This window comes from Panulirus ornatus, chromosome 62, assembly GCF_036320965.1.
Source record: "Panulirus ornatus isolate Po-2019 chromosome 62, ASM3632096v1, whole genome shotgun sequence".
Lineage (NCBI taxonomy): Eukaryota > Metazoa > Arthropoda > Malacostraca > Decapoda > Palinuridae > Panulirus > Panulirus ornatus.
In genome coordinates this window covers 1,090,001-1,105,544 of record NC_092285.1, presented here as the reverse complement: position 1 = coordinate 1,105,544, position 15,544 = coordinate 1,090,001, and the positions used below count along the sequence as shown (strand labels likewise).

At 47.7% G+C, this 15,544-nt stretch overlaps 1 protein-coding gene across 3 annotated transcripts in view; it reads right to left on the bottom strand.

Annotated features, from left to right (window-relative positions):
• acj6 (abnormal chemosensory protein 6) overlaps positions 1-15,544 on the bottom strand; it is a 205,052-nt gene that overhangs the window by 88,996 nt on the left and 100,512 nt on the right. For all 3 annotated transcript variants that reach the window (XM_071696991.1, XM_071696992.1, XM_071696993.1), the window contains one exon: positions 5,871-6,164. In XM_071696991.1, the coding sequence (XP_071553092.1) occupies positions 5,871-6,164 (294 nt within the window). The remainder of the gene's footprint in view (positions 1-5,870; positions 6,165-15,544) is intronic.

The window sequence follows — 15,544 nt, the reverse complement described above, 5'->3', positions numbered from 1 at the left end:
AGAGAGAGAGAGAGAAGAGTGAGCGAGCTCTAAAGGTCATTAGTAGCACAGTAAAGGTCATTCGCATTGTAGTAGTTCAATTGAACATGTAGTAATTAATGTTACACCTGATCAAAGGTACCTTTATCTGAACTGATATATATATATATATATATATATATATATTTTTTTTTTTTATACTATTCGTCATTTCCCGCGTGAGCGAGGTAGCGTTAAGGACAGAGGACCGAGCTTTTGAAGGTATATCCTCACTTGGTCTCCTTCTCTGTTCCTTCTGGAAAATTAGATGCGAGAGGGGAGGATTTCCAGCCCTCCGCTCCCTCTCCTTTTAGTCGCCTTCTACGACACGCAGGGAATACGTGGCAAGTATTCTTTCTCCCCTATCCCCAGGGATGATATATATATATATATATATATATATATATATATATATATATATATATATATATATATATATATATTGACGTGCTGTCAATGGATTGAACCAGGGCATGTGAAGCGTCTGGGGTAAACCATGGATTGGTCTGTGGGGCCTGGATGTGGAGAGGGAGCTGTGGTTTCGGTGTATTACACATGACAGCTAAAGAATGGATGTCTTCGGATGTGGCCTTTCATCGTCTGTTCCTGGCGCTAACGCGGGAAACGGCGATCACGTGGCTACTGCAGGTCTAAGGCTGCGCTCCACTCAGTAGCAGGAACACGATGACTCCTTTTGATGGTACAGGATGTGTGACAAGACTGTACTGTGGTTCATCACTTGACAGTGATACAGCCTCTCCAGTACTTGCCTTTGTTCTGTAGATTCGTAAATGATGATCATAATTATCATTATTCTGACTATTTTGTTGTATTCTTCGGCATTTCGTTTTTTTTGTTAATGGTGGACTATAGTATCTTATTTGATCATAATATTATCTCTATGACTCTGTGAGAAGCTATAGTGGTTCACTTTATCTTGATCAACTAACATGTGTTCATCATCTTTAAACATCATGTTAATCTGGAAACCATTTTTTACAACCTATTGTAATTTTTTTACAACCTAATGTATTTTTTACAACCTAATGTATTTTTACAACCTAATGTATTTTTACAACCTAATGTATTTTTACAACCTAATGTATTTTTTACAACCTAATGTATTTTTTACAACCTAATGTAATTTTTTTACAACCTAATGTATTTTTTTACAACCTAATGTATTCTTGCAATCTAATGTATCTTTTACAACCTAATGTATTTTTACAACCTAATGTATTTTTACAACCTAATGCATTTTGTTGTAATAATCTGGTGAAACGAAAATTAGTTTTTAAGTTTTGTGTCTGATAACCACTTAACGCCTTCAGCTTGTGTGGTCATGTTATAGCTGTCCTGTATTATACTTTTGATTGTGTTGTCCTGTGTTATGCTTGTAATAATATTGGCCTCTTGTATTATACTTGTAATCGTATTGTCCTCCTGTGTTATACTAATAATCGTATTGGCCTCTGTATTATACTTATAATCGTATTGGCCTCCTGTATTATACTAATAATCGTATTGGCCTCCTGTATTATACTAATAATCGTATTGGCCTCCTGTATTATTCTAATAATCGTATTGGCCTCCTGTATTATACTTGTAATCGTATTGGCCTCCTGTATTATACATATAATTGTATTGGCCTCCTGTATTATACTAATAATCGTATTGGCCTCCTGTATTATACTAATAATCGTATTGGCCTCCTGTATTATACTTATGATCGTATTGGCCTCCCGTATTATACATATAATCGTATTGGCCTCCTGTATTATACTAATAATCGTATTGGCCTCCTGTATTATACTTATAATCGTATTGTCCTCCCGTATTATACATATAATTGTATTGGCCTCCTGTATTATACTAATAATCGTATTGGCCTCCTGTATTATACGAATAATCGTATTGGCCTCCTGTATTATACTAATAATCATATTGGCCTCCTGTATTATACTAATAATCGTATTGTCCTCTTGTATTATACTAATAATCGTATTGGCCTCCTGTATTATACTAATAATCGTATTGTCCTCCTGTATTATACTAATAATCGTATTGGCCTCCTGTATTATACATATAATCATATTGTCCTCCTGTATTATACTAATAATCGTATTGGCCTCCTGTATTATACATATAATCGTATTGTCCTCCCGTATTATACATATAATTGTATTGGCCTCCTGTATTATACTAATAATCGTATTGTCCTCCCGTATTATACATATAATTGTATTGGCCTCCTGTATTATACATATAATCGTATTGTCCTCCCTTATTATACATATAATTATATTGGCCTCCTGTATTATACATATAATCGTATTGTCCTCCCGTATTATACATATAATTGTATTGGCCTCCTGTATTATACATATAATCGTATTGTCCTCCCGTATTATACATATAATCGTATTGGCCTCCCGTATTATACATATAATCGTATTGGCCTCCTGTATTATAATCGTATTGGCCTCCTGTATTATGCATATAATCGTATTGTCCTCCCGTATTATACATATAATCGTATTGGCCTCCTGTATTATAATCGTATTGGCCTCGCGTATTATACATTTAATCGTATTGGCCTCCTGTATTATAATCGTATTGGCCTCCCGTATTATACATATAATCGTATTGGCCTCCTGTATTATAATCGTATTGGCCTCCTGTATTATACTAATAATCGTATTGGCCTCCTGTATTATAATCGTATTGGCCTTCTGTATTATAATCGTATTGGCCTCCTGTATTATAATCGTATTGGCCTCCTGTATTATACTGATAATCGTATTGTCCTCCTGTATCATACTAATAATCGTATTAGCCTCCTGTATTATAATCGTATTGGCCTCCTGTATTATAATCGTATTGGCCTCCTGTATTATAATCGTATTGGCCTCCTGTATTATAATCGTATTGGCCTCCTGTATTATAATCGTATTGTCCTCCTGTATTATAATCGTATTGGCCTCCTGTATTATAATCGTATTGGCCTCCTGTATTATAATCGTATTGTCCTCCTGTATTATAATCGTATTGGCCTCCTGTATTATAATCGTATTGGCCTCCTGTATTATAATCGTATTGGCCTCCTGTATTATACTAATAATCGTATTGTCCTCCTGTATTATACTAATAATCGTATTGTCCTCCTGTATTATAATCGTATTGGCCTCCTGTATTATAATCGTATTGGCCTCCTGTATTATAATTGTATTGTCCTCCTGTATTATAATCGTATTGGCCTCTTGTATTATAATCGTATTGGCCTCCTGTATTATAATCGTATTGGCCTCCTGTATTATAACCGTATTGGCCTCCTGTATTATAATCGTATTGGCCTCCTGTATTATAATCGTATTGTCCTCCTGTATTATAATCGTATTGGCCTCCTGTATTATAACCGTATTGGCCTCCTGTATTATAATCGTATTGGCCCCCTGTATTATAACCGTATTGTCCTCCTGTATTATAATCGTATTGGCCTCCTGTATTATAATCGTATTGGCCTCCTGTATTATAATCGTATTGGCCTCCTGTATTATAATCGTATTGGCCTCCTGTATTATAACCGTATTGGCCTCCTGTATTATAATCGTATTGGCCCCCTGTATTATAATCGTATTGTCCTCCTGTATTATAATCGTATTGGCCTCCTGTATTATAATCGTATTGTCCTCCTGTATTATAATCGTATTGGCCTCCTGTATTATAATCGTATTGTCCTCCTGTATTATAATCGTATTGGCCTCCTGTATTATAATCGTACTGTCCTCCTGTATTATAATCGTATTGGCCTCCTGTATTATAATCGTATTGTCCTCCTGTATTAGACACATAATATGTCAGAAGTGTTTTGGCCACTTGTATGCATACTTCAAGTATGACGGAGATTATCATTTGAAATTCCACGATCATGACTGTATAATTGGATACAAAATACTGAGGTTGGTCGCTGTGTGAACCCCCAGTATGTTTACTGCTTGACAACATCATGGCTCTGCCAACAGTGTATTTCATGCCACCACCATCACAACATCATGGCTCTGCCAACAGTGTATTTCATGCCACCACCATCACAACATCATGGCTCTGCCAACAGTGTATTTCATGCCACCACCACCACAACATCATGGCTCTGCCAACAGTGTATTTCATGCCACCACCATCACAACATCATGGCTCTGCCAACAGTGTATTTCATGCCACCACCATCACAACATCATGGCTCTGCCAACAGTGTATTTCATGCCACCACCATCACAACATCATGGCTCTGCCAACAGTGTATTTCATGCCACCACCATCACAACATCATGGCTCTGCCAACAGTGTATATCGTGCCACCACCATCACAACATCATGGCTCTGCCAACAGTGTATTTCGTGCCACCATCACAACATCATGGCTCTGCCAACAGTGTATTTCATGCCACCACCATCACAACATCATGGCTCTGCCAACAGTGTATATCGTGCCACCACCATGACAACATCATGGCTCTGCCAACAGTGTATTTCATGCCACCACCATCACAACATCATGGCTCTGCCAACAGTGTATTTCGTGCCACCACCACCACAACATCATGGCTCTGCCAACAGTGTATTTCGTGCCACCACCATCACAACATCATGGCTCTGCCAACAGTGTATATCGTGCCACCATCACAACATCATGGCTCTGCCAACAGTGTATTTCGTGCCACCATCACAACATCATGGCTCTGCCAACAGTGTATTTCATACCACCACCATCACAACATCATGGCTCTGCCAACAGTGTATATCGTGCCACCACCATCACAACATCATGGCTCTGCCAACAGTGTATTTCATGCCACCACCATCACAACATCATGGCTCTGCCAACAGTGTATATCGTGCCACCACCACCACAACATCATGGCTCTGCCAACAGTGTATATCGTGCCACCACCACAACAACATCATGGTAATTATTATATTCTCAGCACTGTGAATGAAGAGATAAAGAAGATAACAGTTAACAGTATTATCTCCCTGAAGATCTCTGTGCTCCTGAGTGTTATTCACATGTTCTCAGTGTTGACCTATTATATATATTCTCAGGATCACGTCTGTATTCTGCCCAGCACCAGCGGTTGTATGTTGAGGTAAACCTTCGTTGGATCGTTCTTAATACAGTAACCTTCAAACTGACGTAGTCCTAATCAACGCCATATTACTGACTAATATATAAGATTATAGTGCATATGAACGCGTACTTCCATATAAAATACAGACCTCCTACAGCCAGGATCGAACCCGGGACCCCTCCGAGGCAAGCGGGAGCGTTACCGCTTGGCTATGATCGGGTGATCATAGTCCTAGCGGTAGCGCTCCCGCCTGCTACGCTGGGGTCCTGGGTTCGATCTTGGCTGTTGGGGGTTTGTGTAATATATACATATATATTGGAAAGGATCACAATTTTGGGTGTGATCAAGTATATTCCTAGGTGTCCACGGGGAAAATGAAACACGATAGGTTCCCAAGTGCACTTTCGTGTCATAATCACATCATCAGGGGGGACACAAGAGAGAAATATAACAGTCAGTTGATATACATCGAAGAGACGAAGCTAGGACGCCATTTGTTTACCAAATGGCGTCTTTGCTTAGTCTCTTCGATGTATATCAACTGACTGTTATATTTCTCTCTTGTGTCCCCCCTGATGATGTGATTATGACACGAAAGTGCACTTGGGAACTTATCGTGTTTCATTTTCCCCGTGGACACCTAGGAATATATATATATATATATATATGATGTACATGATTGATGAAGTTATAAGGTAAGCCAGAAGACCATCTTGTACTTACTTTCCATAGACCAGCCTTGTGTGACCACCCCCCTCCCCCAGCCCCACCCCCCGCCTCCTCGCCAGACCCCACTTGGTTGGTCCTTGAGATGGGGGGTGTGTGGGGGGTGGTCGCCATGCCCGGGTGGTACATCATGTCGTGCTTGAGCTGGGGGATGGCCCCTGGGGGCTGGCCATGGCCATGCTTGGAGATGTCCACAGCGGCCAGGGCCTCTGCTCGGCTCAGAAGACCATCGTCCAGACCTGCCCCGAACAGCTGGGTCTGTGGTGCTAGCGGGAGCGGCTTGTAGTCTTCCTGGTGGGGAGAGAGAAGCACGGGTCTTAGTGGGGAGACGAGCTGGCTGGGGAGAGAGATGGATGGGTCTTAGTGGGGAGACGAGCTGGCTGGGGAGAGAGATGGATGGGTCTTAGTGGGGAGACGAGCTGGGTGGGGAGAGAGATGGATGGGTGTTAGTGGGGAGACGAGCTGGCTGGGGAGAGAGATGGATGGGTCTTAGTGGGGAGACGAGCTGGCTGGGGAGAGAGATGGATGGGTCTTAGTGGGGAGACGAGCTGGCTGGGGAGAGAAATGGATGGGTCTTAGTGGGGAGACGAGCTGGCTGGGGAGAGAGATGGATGGGTCTTAGTGGGGAGACGAGCTGGCTGGGGAGAGAGATGGATGGGTCTTAGTGGGGAGACGAGCTGGCTGGGGAGAGAGATGGATGGGTCTTAGTGGGGAGACGAGCTGGCTGGGGAGAGAGATGGATGGGTCTTAGTGGGGAGACGAGCTGGCTGGGGAGAGAGATGGATGGGTCTTAGTGGGGAGACGAGCTGGCTGGGGAGAGAGATGGATGGGTCTTAGTGGGGAGACGAGCTGGCTGGGGAGAGAGATGGATGGGTCTTAGTGGGGAGACGAGCTGGCTGGGGAGAGAGATGGATGGGTCTTAGTGGGGAGACGAGCTGGCTGGGGAGAGAGATGGATGGGTCTTAGTGGGGAGACGAGCTGGCTGGGGAGAGAGATGGATGGGTCTTAGTGGGGAGACGAGCTGGCTGGGGAGAGAGATGGATGGGTCTTAGTGGGGAGACGAGCTGGCTGGGGAGAGAGATGGATGGGTCTTAGTGGGGAGACGAGCTGGCTGGGGAGAGAGATGGATGGGTCTTAGTGGGGAGACGAGCTGGCTGGGGAGAGAGATGGATGGGTCTTAGTGGGGAGACGAGCTGGCTGGGGAGAGAGATGGATGGGTCTTAGTGGGGAGACGAGCTGGCTGGGGAGAGAGATGGATGGGTCTTAGTGGGGAGACGAGCTGGCTGGGGAGAGAGATGGATGGGTCTTAGTGGGGAGACGAGCTGGCTGGGGAGAGAGATGGATGGGTCTTAGTGGGGAGACGAGCTGGCTGGGGAGAGAGATGGATGGGTCTTAGTGGGGAGACGAGCTGGCTGGGGAGAGAGATGGATGGGTCTTAGTGGGGAGACGAGCTGGCTGGGGAGAGAGATGGATGGGTCTTAGTGGGGAGACGAGCTGGCTGGGGAGAGAGATGGATGGGTCTTAGTGGGGAGACGAGCTGGCTGGGGAGAGAGATGGATGGGTCTTAGTGGGGAGACGAGCTGGCTGGGGAGAGAGATGGATGGGTCTTAGTGGGGAGACGAGCTGGCTGGGGAGAGAGATGGATGGGTCTTAGTGGGGAGACGAGCTGGCTGGGGAGAGAGATGGATGGGTCTTAGTGGGGAGACGAGCTGGCTGGGGAGAGAGATGGATGGGTCTTAGTGGGGAGACGAGCTGGCTGGGGAGAGAGATGGATGGGTCTTAGTGGGGAGACGAGCTGGCTGGGGAGAGAGATGGATGGGTCTTAGTGGGGAGACGAGCTGGCTGGGGAGAGAGATGGATGGGTCTTAGTGGGGAGACGAGCTGGCTGGGGAGAGAGATGGATGGGTCTTAGTGGGGAGACGAGCTGGCTGGGGAGAGAGATGGATGGGTCTTAGTGGGGAGACGAGCTGGCTGGGGAGAGAGATGGATGGGTCTTAGTGGGGAGACGAGCTGGCTGGGGAGAGAGATGGATGGGTCTTAGTGGGGAGACGAGCTGGCTGGGGAGAGAGATGGATGGGTCTTAGTGGGGAGACGAGCTGGCTGGGGAGAGAGATGGATGGGTCTTAGTGGGGAGACGAGCTGGCTGGGGAGAGAGATGGATGGGTCTTAGTGGGGAGACGAGCTGGCTGGGGAGAGAGATGGATGGGTCTTAGTGGGGAGACGAGCTGGCTGGGGAGAGAGATGGATGGGTCTTAGTGGGGAGACGAGCTGGCTGGGGAGAGAGATGGATGGGTCTTAGTGGGGAGACGAGCTGGCTGGGGAGAGAGATGGATGGGTCTTAGTGGGGAGACGAGCTGGCTGGGGAGAGAGATGGATGGGTCTTAGTGGGGAGACGAGCTGGCTGGGGAGAGAGATGGATGGGTCTTAGTGGGGAGACGAGCTGGCTGGGGAGAGAGATGGATGGGTCTTAGTGGGGAGACGAGCTGGCTGGGGAGAGAGATGGATGGGTCTTAGTGGGGAGACGAGCTGGCTGGGGAGAGAGATGGATGGGTCTTAGTGGGGAGACGAGCTGGCTGGGGAGAGAGATGGATGGGTCTTAGTGGGGAGACGAGCTGGCTGGGGAGAGAGATGGATGGGTCTTAGTGGGGAGACGAGCTGGCTGGGGAGAGAGATGGATGGGTCTTAGTGGGGAGACGAGCTGGCTGGGGAGAGAGATGGATGGGTCTTAGTGGGGAGACGAGCTGGCTGGGGAGAGAGATGGATGGGTCTTAGTGGGGAGACGAGCTGGCTGGGGAGAGAGATGGATGGGTCTTAGTGGGGAGACGAGCTGGCTGGGGAGAGAGATGGATGGGTCTTAGTGGGGAGACGAGCTGGCTGGGGAGAGAGATGGATGGGTCTTAGTGGGGAGACGAGCTGGCTGGGGAGAGAGATGGATGGGTCTTAGTGGGGAGACGAGCTGGCTGGGGAGAGAGATGGATGGGTCTTAGTGGGGAGACGAGCTGGCTGGGGAGAGAGATGGATGGGTCTTAGTGGGGAGACGAGCTGGCTGGGGAGAGAGATGGATGGGTCTTAGTGGGGAGACGAGCTGGCTGGGGAGAGAGATGGATGGGTCTTAGTGGGGAGACGAGCTGGCTGGGGAGAGAGATGGATGGGTCTTAGTGGGGAGACGAGCTGGCTGGGGAGAGAGATGGATGGGTCTTAGTGGGGAGACGAGCTGGCTGGGGAGAGAGATGGATGGGTCTTAGTGGGGAGACGAGCTGGCTGGGGAGAGAGATGGATGGGTCTTAGTGGGGAGACGAGCTGGCTGGGGAGAGAGATGGATGGGTCTTAGTGGGGAGACGAGCTGGCTGGGGAGAGAGATGGATGGGTCTTAGTGGGGAGACGAGCTGGCTGGGGAGAGAGATGGATGGGTCTTAGTGGGGAGACGAGCTGGCTGGGGAGAGAGATGGATGGGTCTTAGTGGGGAGACGAGCTGGCTGGGGAGAGAGATGGATGGGTCTTAGTGGGGAGACGAGCTGGCTGGGGAGAGAGATGGATGGGTCTTAGTGGGGAGACGAGCTGGCTGGGGAGAGAGATGGATGGGTCTTAGTGGGGAGACGAGCTGGCTGGGGAGAGAGATGGATGGGTCTTAGTGGGGAGACGAGCTGGCTGGGGAGAGAGATGGATGGGTCTTAGTGGGGAGACGAGCTGGCTGGGGAGAGAGATGGATGGGTCTTAGTGGGGAGACGAGCTGGCTGGGGAGAGAGATGGATGGGTCTTAGTGGGGAGACGAGCTGGCTGGGGAGAGAGATGGATGGGTCTTAGTGGGGAGACGAGCTGGCTGGGGAGAGAGATGGATGGGTCTTAGTGGGGAGACGAGCTGGCTGGGGAGAGAGATGGATGGGTCTTAGTGGGGAGACGAGCTGGCTGGGGAGAGAGATGGATGGGTCTTAGTGGGGAGACGAGCTGGCTGGGGAGAGAGATGGATGGGTCTTAGTGGGGAGACGAGCTGGCTGGGGAGAGAGATGGATGGGTCTTGGGAGGTAATGAGGTAGGTAGTTAGGGAGGTCATGGCTGGTAAGTAGTAGTAATAATAATGAGGCAGCCCCTCACCCAGGAGAGTGTGGTGAGGGTTGGGTATAGTGTCATAATGACAGGCTTCAGTCTTCGCTCGTCATTGTTTAATAAATGGAATTACCAACGGATTTGCATGAATTGGAGAAGCTAATTACTGGGGCGACGAGCCACGCATCAATCAATAACAATCGTAACGGTACGAGGTGTCAGTGTAATGAGTGGTTGGTCGTGTCATTGGTTCACACAGGAAGAGGTGTGTGTGGTGCGTGTGTGTGTGTGTGTGTGTGTGAGTGGGGTTTGTGTTGTGTGTTTTGCTGTGTGTGGGGGGGGGGGGGGGGACCATGGCCGCCTGGGGCCAGTCACGTTGATCACAACAAAGACATTTGGGGAACTGCTCACAATGACTTATTTATGTTCCCTGGTATCGGGTGTGTGTGTGTGTGTGTGTGTGTGTGGGGTGTTGTGTGTGTGTGTGTGTGTCACTACCCATGTACACTGTACTGGGATGGACGTGTACACTCGAGACGATCTCCTCCCGTGAACTGTGTTTGTAGTGTACTGGGCGAGAGTTGTACACCTGGGCCTCCATCCCTCGTGTCAGTGTTCATCATGCAGACCTCTGCATGATGCACGTACGTACGTACGTACACACGGACGGTGTGCACAGTCATTGTTCATGACTCGGTGTTCATCATCCACACACGTCACCTTGGGAAAGCATTGGCTTACATCTTCACAAGTGTGTCTGCTTCATCTCATGTTGTGGGGTCGTTACAGAAACCTGTTCAACACGTTCACCATCATCACACTGGGGCGGGACCTTAAAAGAAGGTCGTGATCAAGTCACGCCTTACTCTTCTCTCTTCCATCGCGGACATGTTCATGGTCTCTCACTACCCCTCACGAACGTTCTGTTTTCTTAATCTTCACGTGACCTGTGTTGGTCCCGTGTGGGTCTTGTCTGGCGTGTGGGAGTGAGGTGGCCACATGTGGTGAGTGAGGTGGCCACATGTGGTGAGTGAGGTGGCCACATGTGGTGAGTGAGGTGGCCACATGTGGCGAGTGAGGTAGCCACACGTGGTGAGTGAGGTGGCCACATGTGGCGAGTGAGGTGGCCACACGTGGTGAGTGAGGTGGCCACATGTGGCGAGTGAGGTGGCCACACGAGGTGAGTGAGGTGGCCACATGTGGCGAGTGAGGTGGCCACACGTGGTGAGTGAGGTGGCCACATGTGGCGAGTGAGGTGGCCACACGTGGTGAGTGAGGTGGCCACATGTGGCGAGTGAGGTGGCCACACGTGGTGAGTGAGGTGGCCACATGTGGCGAGTGAGGTGGCCACACGTGGTGAGTGAGGTGGCCACATGTGGTGAGTGAGGTGGCCACATGTGGCGAGTGAGGTGGCCACATGAGGTGAGTGAGGTGGCCACATGAGGTGAGTGAGGTGGCCACATGTGGCGAGTAAGGTGGCCACACGAGGTGAGTGAGGTGGCCACATGTGGCGAGTGAGGTGGCCACACGAGGTGAGTGAGGTGGCCACATATGGTGAGTGAGGTGGCCACATGTGGTGAGTGAGGTGGCCACACGTGGCGAGTGAGGTGGCCACACGTGGTGAGTGAGGTGGCCACATGTGGCGAGTGAGGTGGCCACACGTGGTGAGTGAGGTGGCCACATGAGGTGAGTGAGGTGGCCACATGAGGTGAGTGTTTCCTCACGTATGTATCCCACAAGTCTGTGTTCCATGCCTGTGGCCACCATTCACTGTGTCTCATCCTCGCTACGTCCACCTGGGTTGCATTTCATTAACAATGTGTCAGACCAGTTTCATAGTCTGTTTAGGTCCCTTCCCTGTGGATGGATGCAGTCCATATCACCACTACCATCATGACCATGGCATCATCTGTAAACACATCCAGGTCCACCTCTAGTGGTAGGTCACCCATTCCATCATTACCACGCCACTACAGTCAACCATTCCATCATTACCACGCCACTACAGTCACCCATTCCATCATTACCACCCCACTACAGTCAACCATTCTATCATTACCACCCCACTACAGTCACCCATTCCATCATTACCACCCCACTACAGTCAACCATTCCATCATTACCACCCCACTACAGTCAACCATTCCATCATTACCACCCCACTACAGTCAACCATTCCATCATTACCACGCCACTACAGTCAACCATTCCATCATTACTACCCCACTACAGTCACCCATTCCATCATTACCACCCACTACAGTCAACCATTCCATCATTACCACTACATATTCAGAATCTCTCCCATCATTACCCTTCTCAACTCTTGCTTGCCTGGTTTACACCTTACTCATGTCCCCTGCCCCCATACCTGATTCTCTCTCTCTCTCTCTCTCTCTCTCTCTCTCTCTCTCTCTCTCTCTCTCTCTCTCTCTCTCTCTCTCTCACCACGAGTGAAGGAAGAGTCACCTTTGGCGTGGCTGTATCATTGTGGGTATAGCCTCTTCAGTGATTTTATCACTCTAAAGGAGCCAACATTTCCCTGCTACTGAACTGGCGCAGCTTTAGGCTGTACAAACCTTCTGTGTAACACTGCGCCTCCCATAGAAATGCGTCCTAGGATATATATATATATATATATATATATATATATATATATATATATATATATATATATATATATATATATATGTAATATTTCTATATTTATTTTACTTTGTCGCTGTCTCCCTCGTTAGCGAGGTAGCGGAAGGAAACAGACGAAAGAATGGCCCAACCCACTCACATACACATGTATATACATACTCGCCCACTCACATACACATGTATATATATACACGCCCACACGCACACATATACATATCTATACATTTCAACATATACATACATATACATACACAGACACATACATATACACACACATGTATATACTCATACATGCTGCCTTCATCCATTCTCGTCGCCACCCCGCCACACGTGGAACGGCAACCCCCTCTATATGTTCCGTTGTTTTGTGATGTTACATGAACGTGTACTGTCTTATCTTCACTATGTTGTCCATGTTGACAAATGCCTTCATTAATCCTCTGTTGCTTTACTGTTGTGATTGTTATCATCTTCCCTGTTATCATTCTTATCTTGTCTTTATCTGTGTCTGGCCTGGGTGTTGGGTCGCCGTTGCCCGCCTGGGTGTTGTGGCGCCGCGCGTTGTTATCATCATCCACTCCCTAACTCACCCGACCCTCTCGCTCGCCTCCCCTCACGTGTATATCTCCAGCCCTTCGGTCACTCAGGGTTTTTATTTTGGTCCTGGTTAATCTCTCTCTCTCTCTCTCTCTCTCTCCTACGTCAGCTGAGGTGGGGAATGTTCTCTGCTCTCATTGACTGAGCCAGGTGCTTCTCTCATCCCATCCCTCCTCTTCCCCCCCTTCACCCCTCTCCCAGCCCCTCTCACCCCTCTCCCAGCCCCTCTCACCCCCTCTCCCAGCCCCTCTCACCCCTCTCCCAGCCCCTCTCACCGGCCACCACCACCATATATCTCAGGTGTTGCCAGGCTTCTGTTGGTCGCGTCTTCTTCTCACACCTTCCTGGGCCGGGTCCACTTCCCAGGTGGAGTGTGTGGTGGAGGGTGGAGGGTGGTGGTGGAGAGTGGTACCTGTAGAGTGTGTGGTAGTGAGTGATGGTGGTGTTGGAGTGTGTGGTAGTGAGTGATGGTGGTGTTGGAGTGTGTGGTAGTGAGTGATGGTGGTGTTGGAGTGTGTGGTAGTGAGTGATGGTGGTGTTGGAGTGTGTGGTAGTGAGTGATGGTGGTGTTGGAGTGTGTGGTTAAGGAAGGTTATACAGGTGGAGTGTGTGGTCGTGGTGGAGTGAGTGGTGGTAGACGGTGGTAGATGTGTGGTGATGGAACATGATAGGTGGGAATCAGTGCACATAAAGTAGTTAGTGTGGTAGTTAGTGTGGCAGTTTCTCCATAGGAATGACGCGTATATAGATCCAGCACTTAACTTCTGTACGACAGTTTGAAAACGTCCGGCAGCAGGCGCGCCTGCCAGACTCGCGGCACCACGTGTGGCTGTCATTAAAGAGGTTTGCCCACTAGACGTAAATCAGAGATATCAAAGTCTCCTTCGTCAGTGAGATATACGAGACCTGGCCTCACCTACCACATAAAAAACGTCAGAATGTTGTCCAGGAAAGAAATATTCGTAAATTGTTTAATGTTTAAGAATTACTTTTGTGATTTTATATTTTGGACGCACCACAGAGGTTGAATTTCGCACCAGCTTGTGATCCTGACTGGTTCCCATCCTGGAAAACTCTTTGAGTTCTTTTCTTTGAGTTGATCTTAACGTGCAGGGTCGACCACTACCTCGTTTTCTTTCACTAAGATCAGCTCTGATTCTTATTTGATATGTTCGTGGCAGACTGAGGCTTGTATGCTCTACGGTTAAGACATGATGACCACATCAGATCGTGAGCTGGGAGCAAGCGTCACAGATACGGAATATCTGAATAATTTTCGATAATCACGAGGATGTGAATTGATCAAGTGATTCAGTTGTGAAAACTTTCTCTCAAGTTGTAACTCCTCAGCAACACCGTCTGTAGCTCGCCGACCCTGTCACGCAATTGGCCGGAGTGATATAAACAATTTCTATGATTGGCTGAACTGACATAAACAAATGCTTTGATTGGCTGAATTGACATCAGCACGAGCTGTGATTGGCTAAATTGACGGAAACACAAGCGATAATTATAGTTCCTTTCTCACATAATTCTTTCTCTTGTCTGTGAAGAATGAAACTATATATATATATATATATATATATATATATATATATATATATATATATATATATATATATATATATATATTACTTTTTATGTGTTAGGTGGAGAGAGTTTTACGCTCGTGTTACCCGGTCCTTAACTTTGTCTATATGTACGATGTCTTTACTCCTATTTACACACACACACACACACACACGTCAAGGTCATGTTAGAGGCGAAAGGCGAGGATTGCATCAGATTACAAGGGGACCAAGACAAACTCCAAAGTTGGTTTGATAACATGGATGATTAAACTCAACACGACTATGTGGTAAGGATCCTGGAGCGTCGTGGAAGAAGTCCTCACTTGGCACGCGGGAATAGACGTCGTCCCTATCAGAATCCTACGTTAGGAGAATAGTGAAGGGAAACAACTGTCTGTTAGCAAGGTTGGGTCAGTCCACAAGGACGTATTAGACCAAGAGCGGCACAGTTTCTCACTACGCCGGAAGAAACACAGAGAACTGATAGAGAAGGTTCAGAGGAGAGCAACACAGTTTGTATCAGAATGATGAGAGTTTGATTGCAGGGAAAGGCCAGTGGCTTTGAATATTCTGTCATGGAAAAGAGAAGAGGATGGGGTGACCTGCTCACAACTTTTAAGCTTTTTGAATCAGCATTGATGACGTATACAGTGAACTGTCCACGGAGACATACAGTAGGGATTCGACACCCAGAGAACATAACATGACAATAAGAACGACACTTGTTATAGAAAACGTGAAGAAGTTCCTCTTACTGTGGGATGGTGGATGAATGGAATAAACGAAGTGATGATAACTGTGTGTTCAGGATGT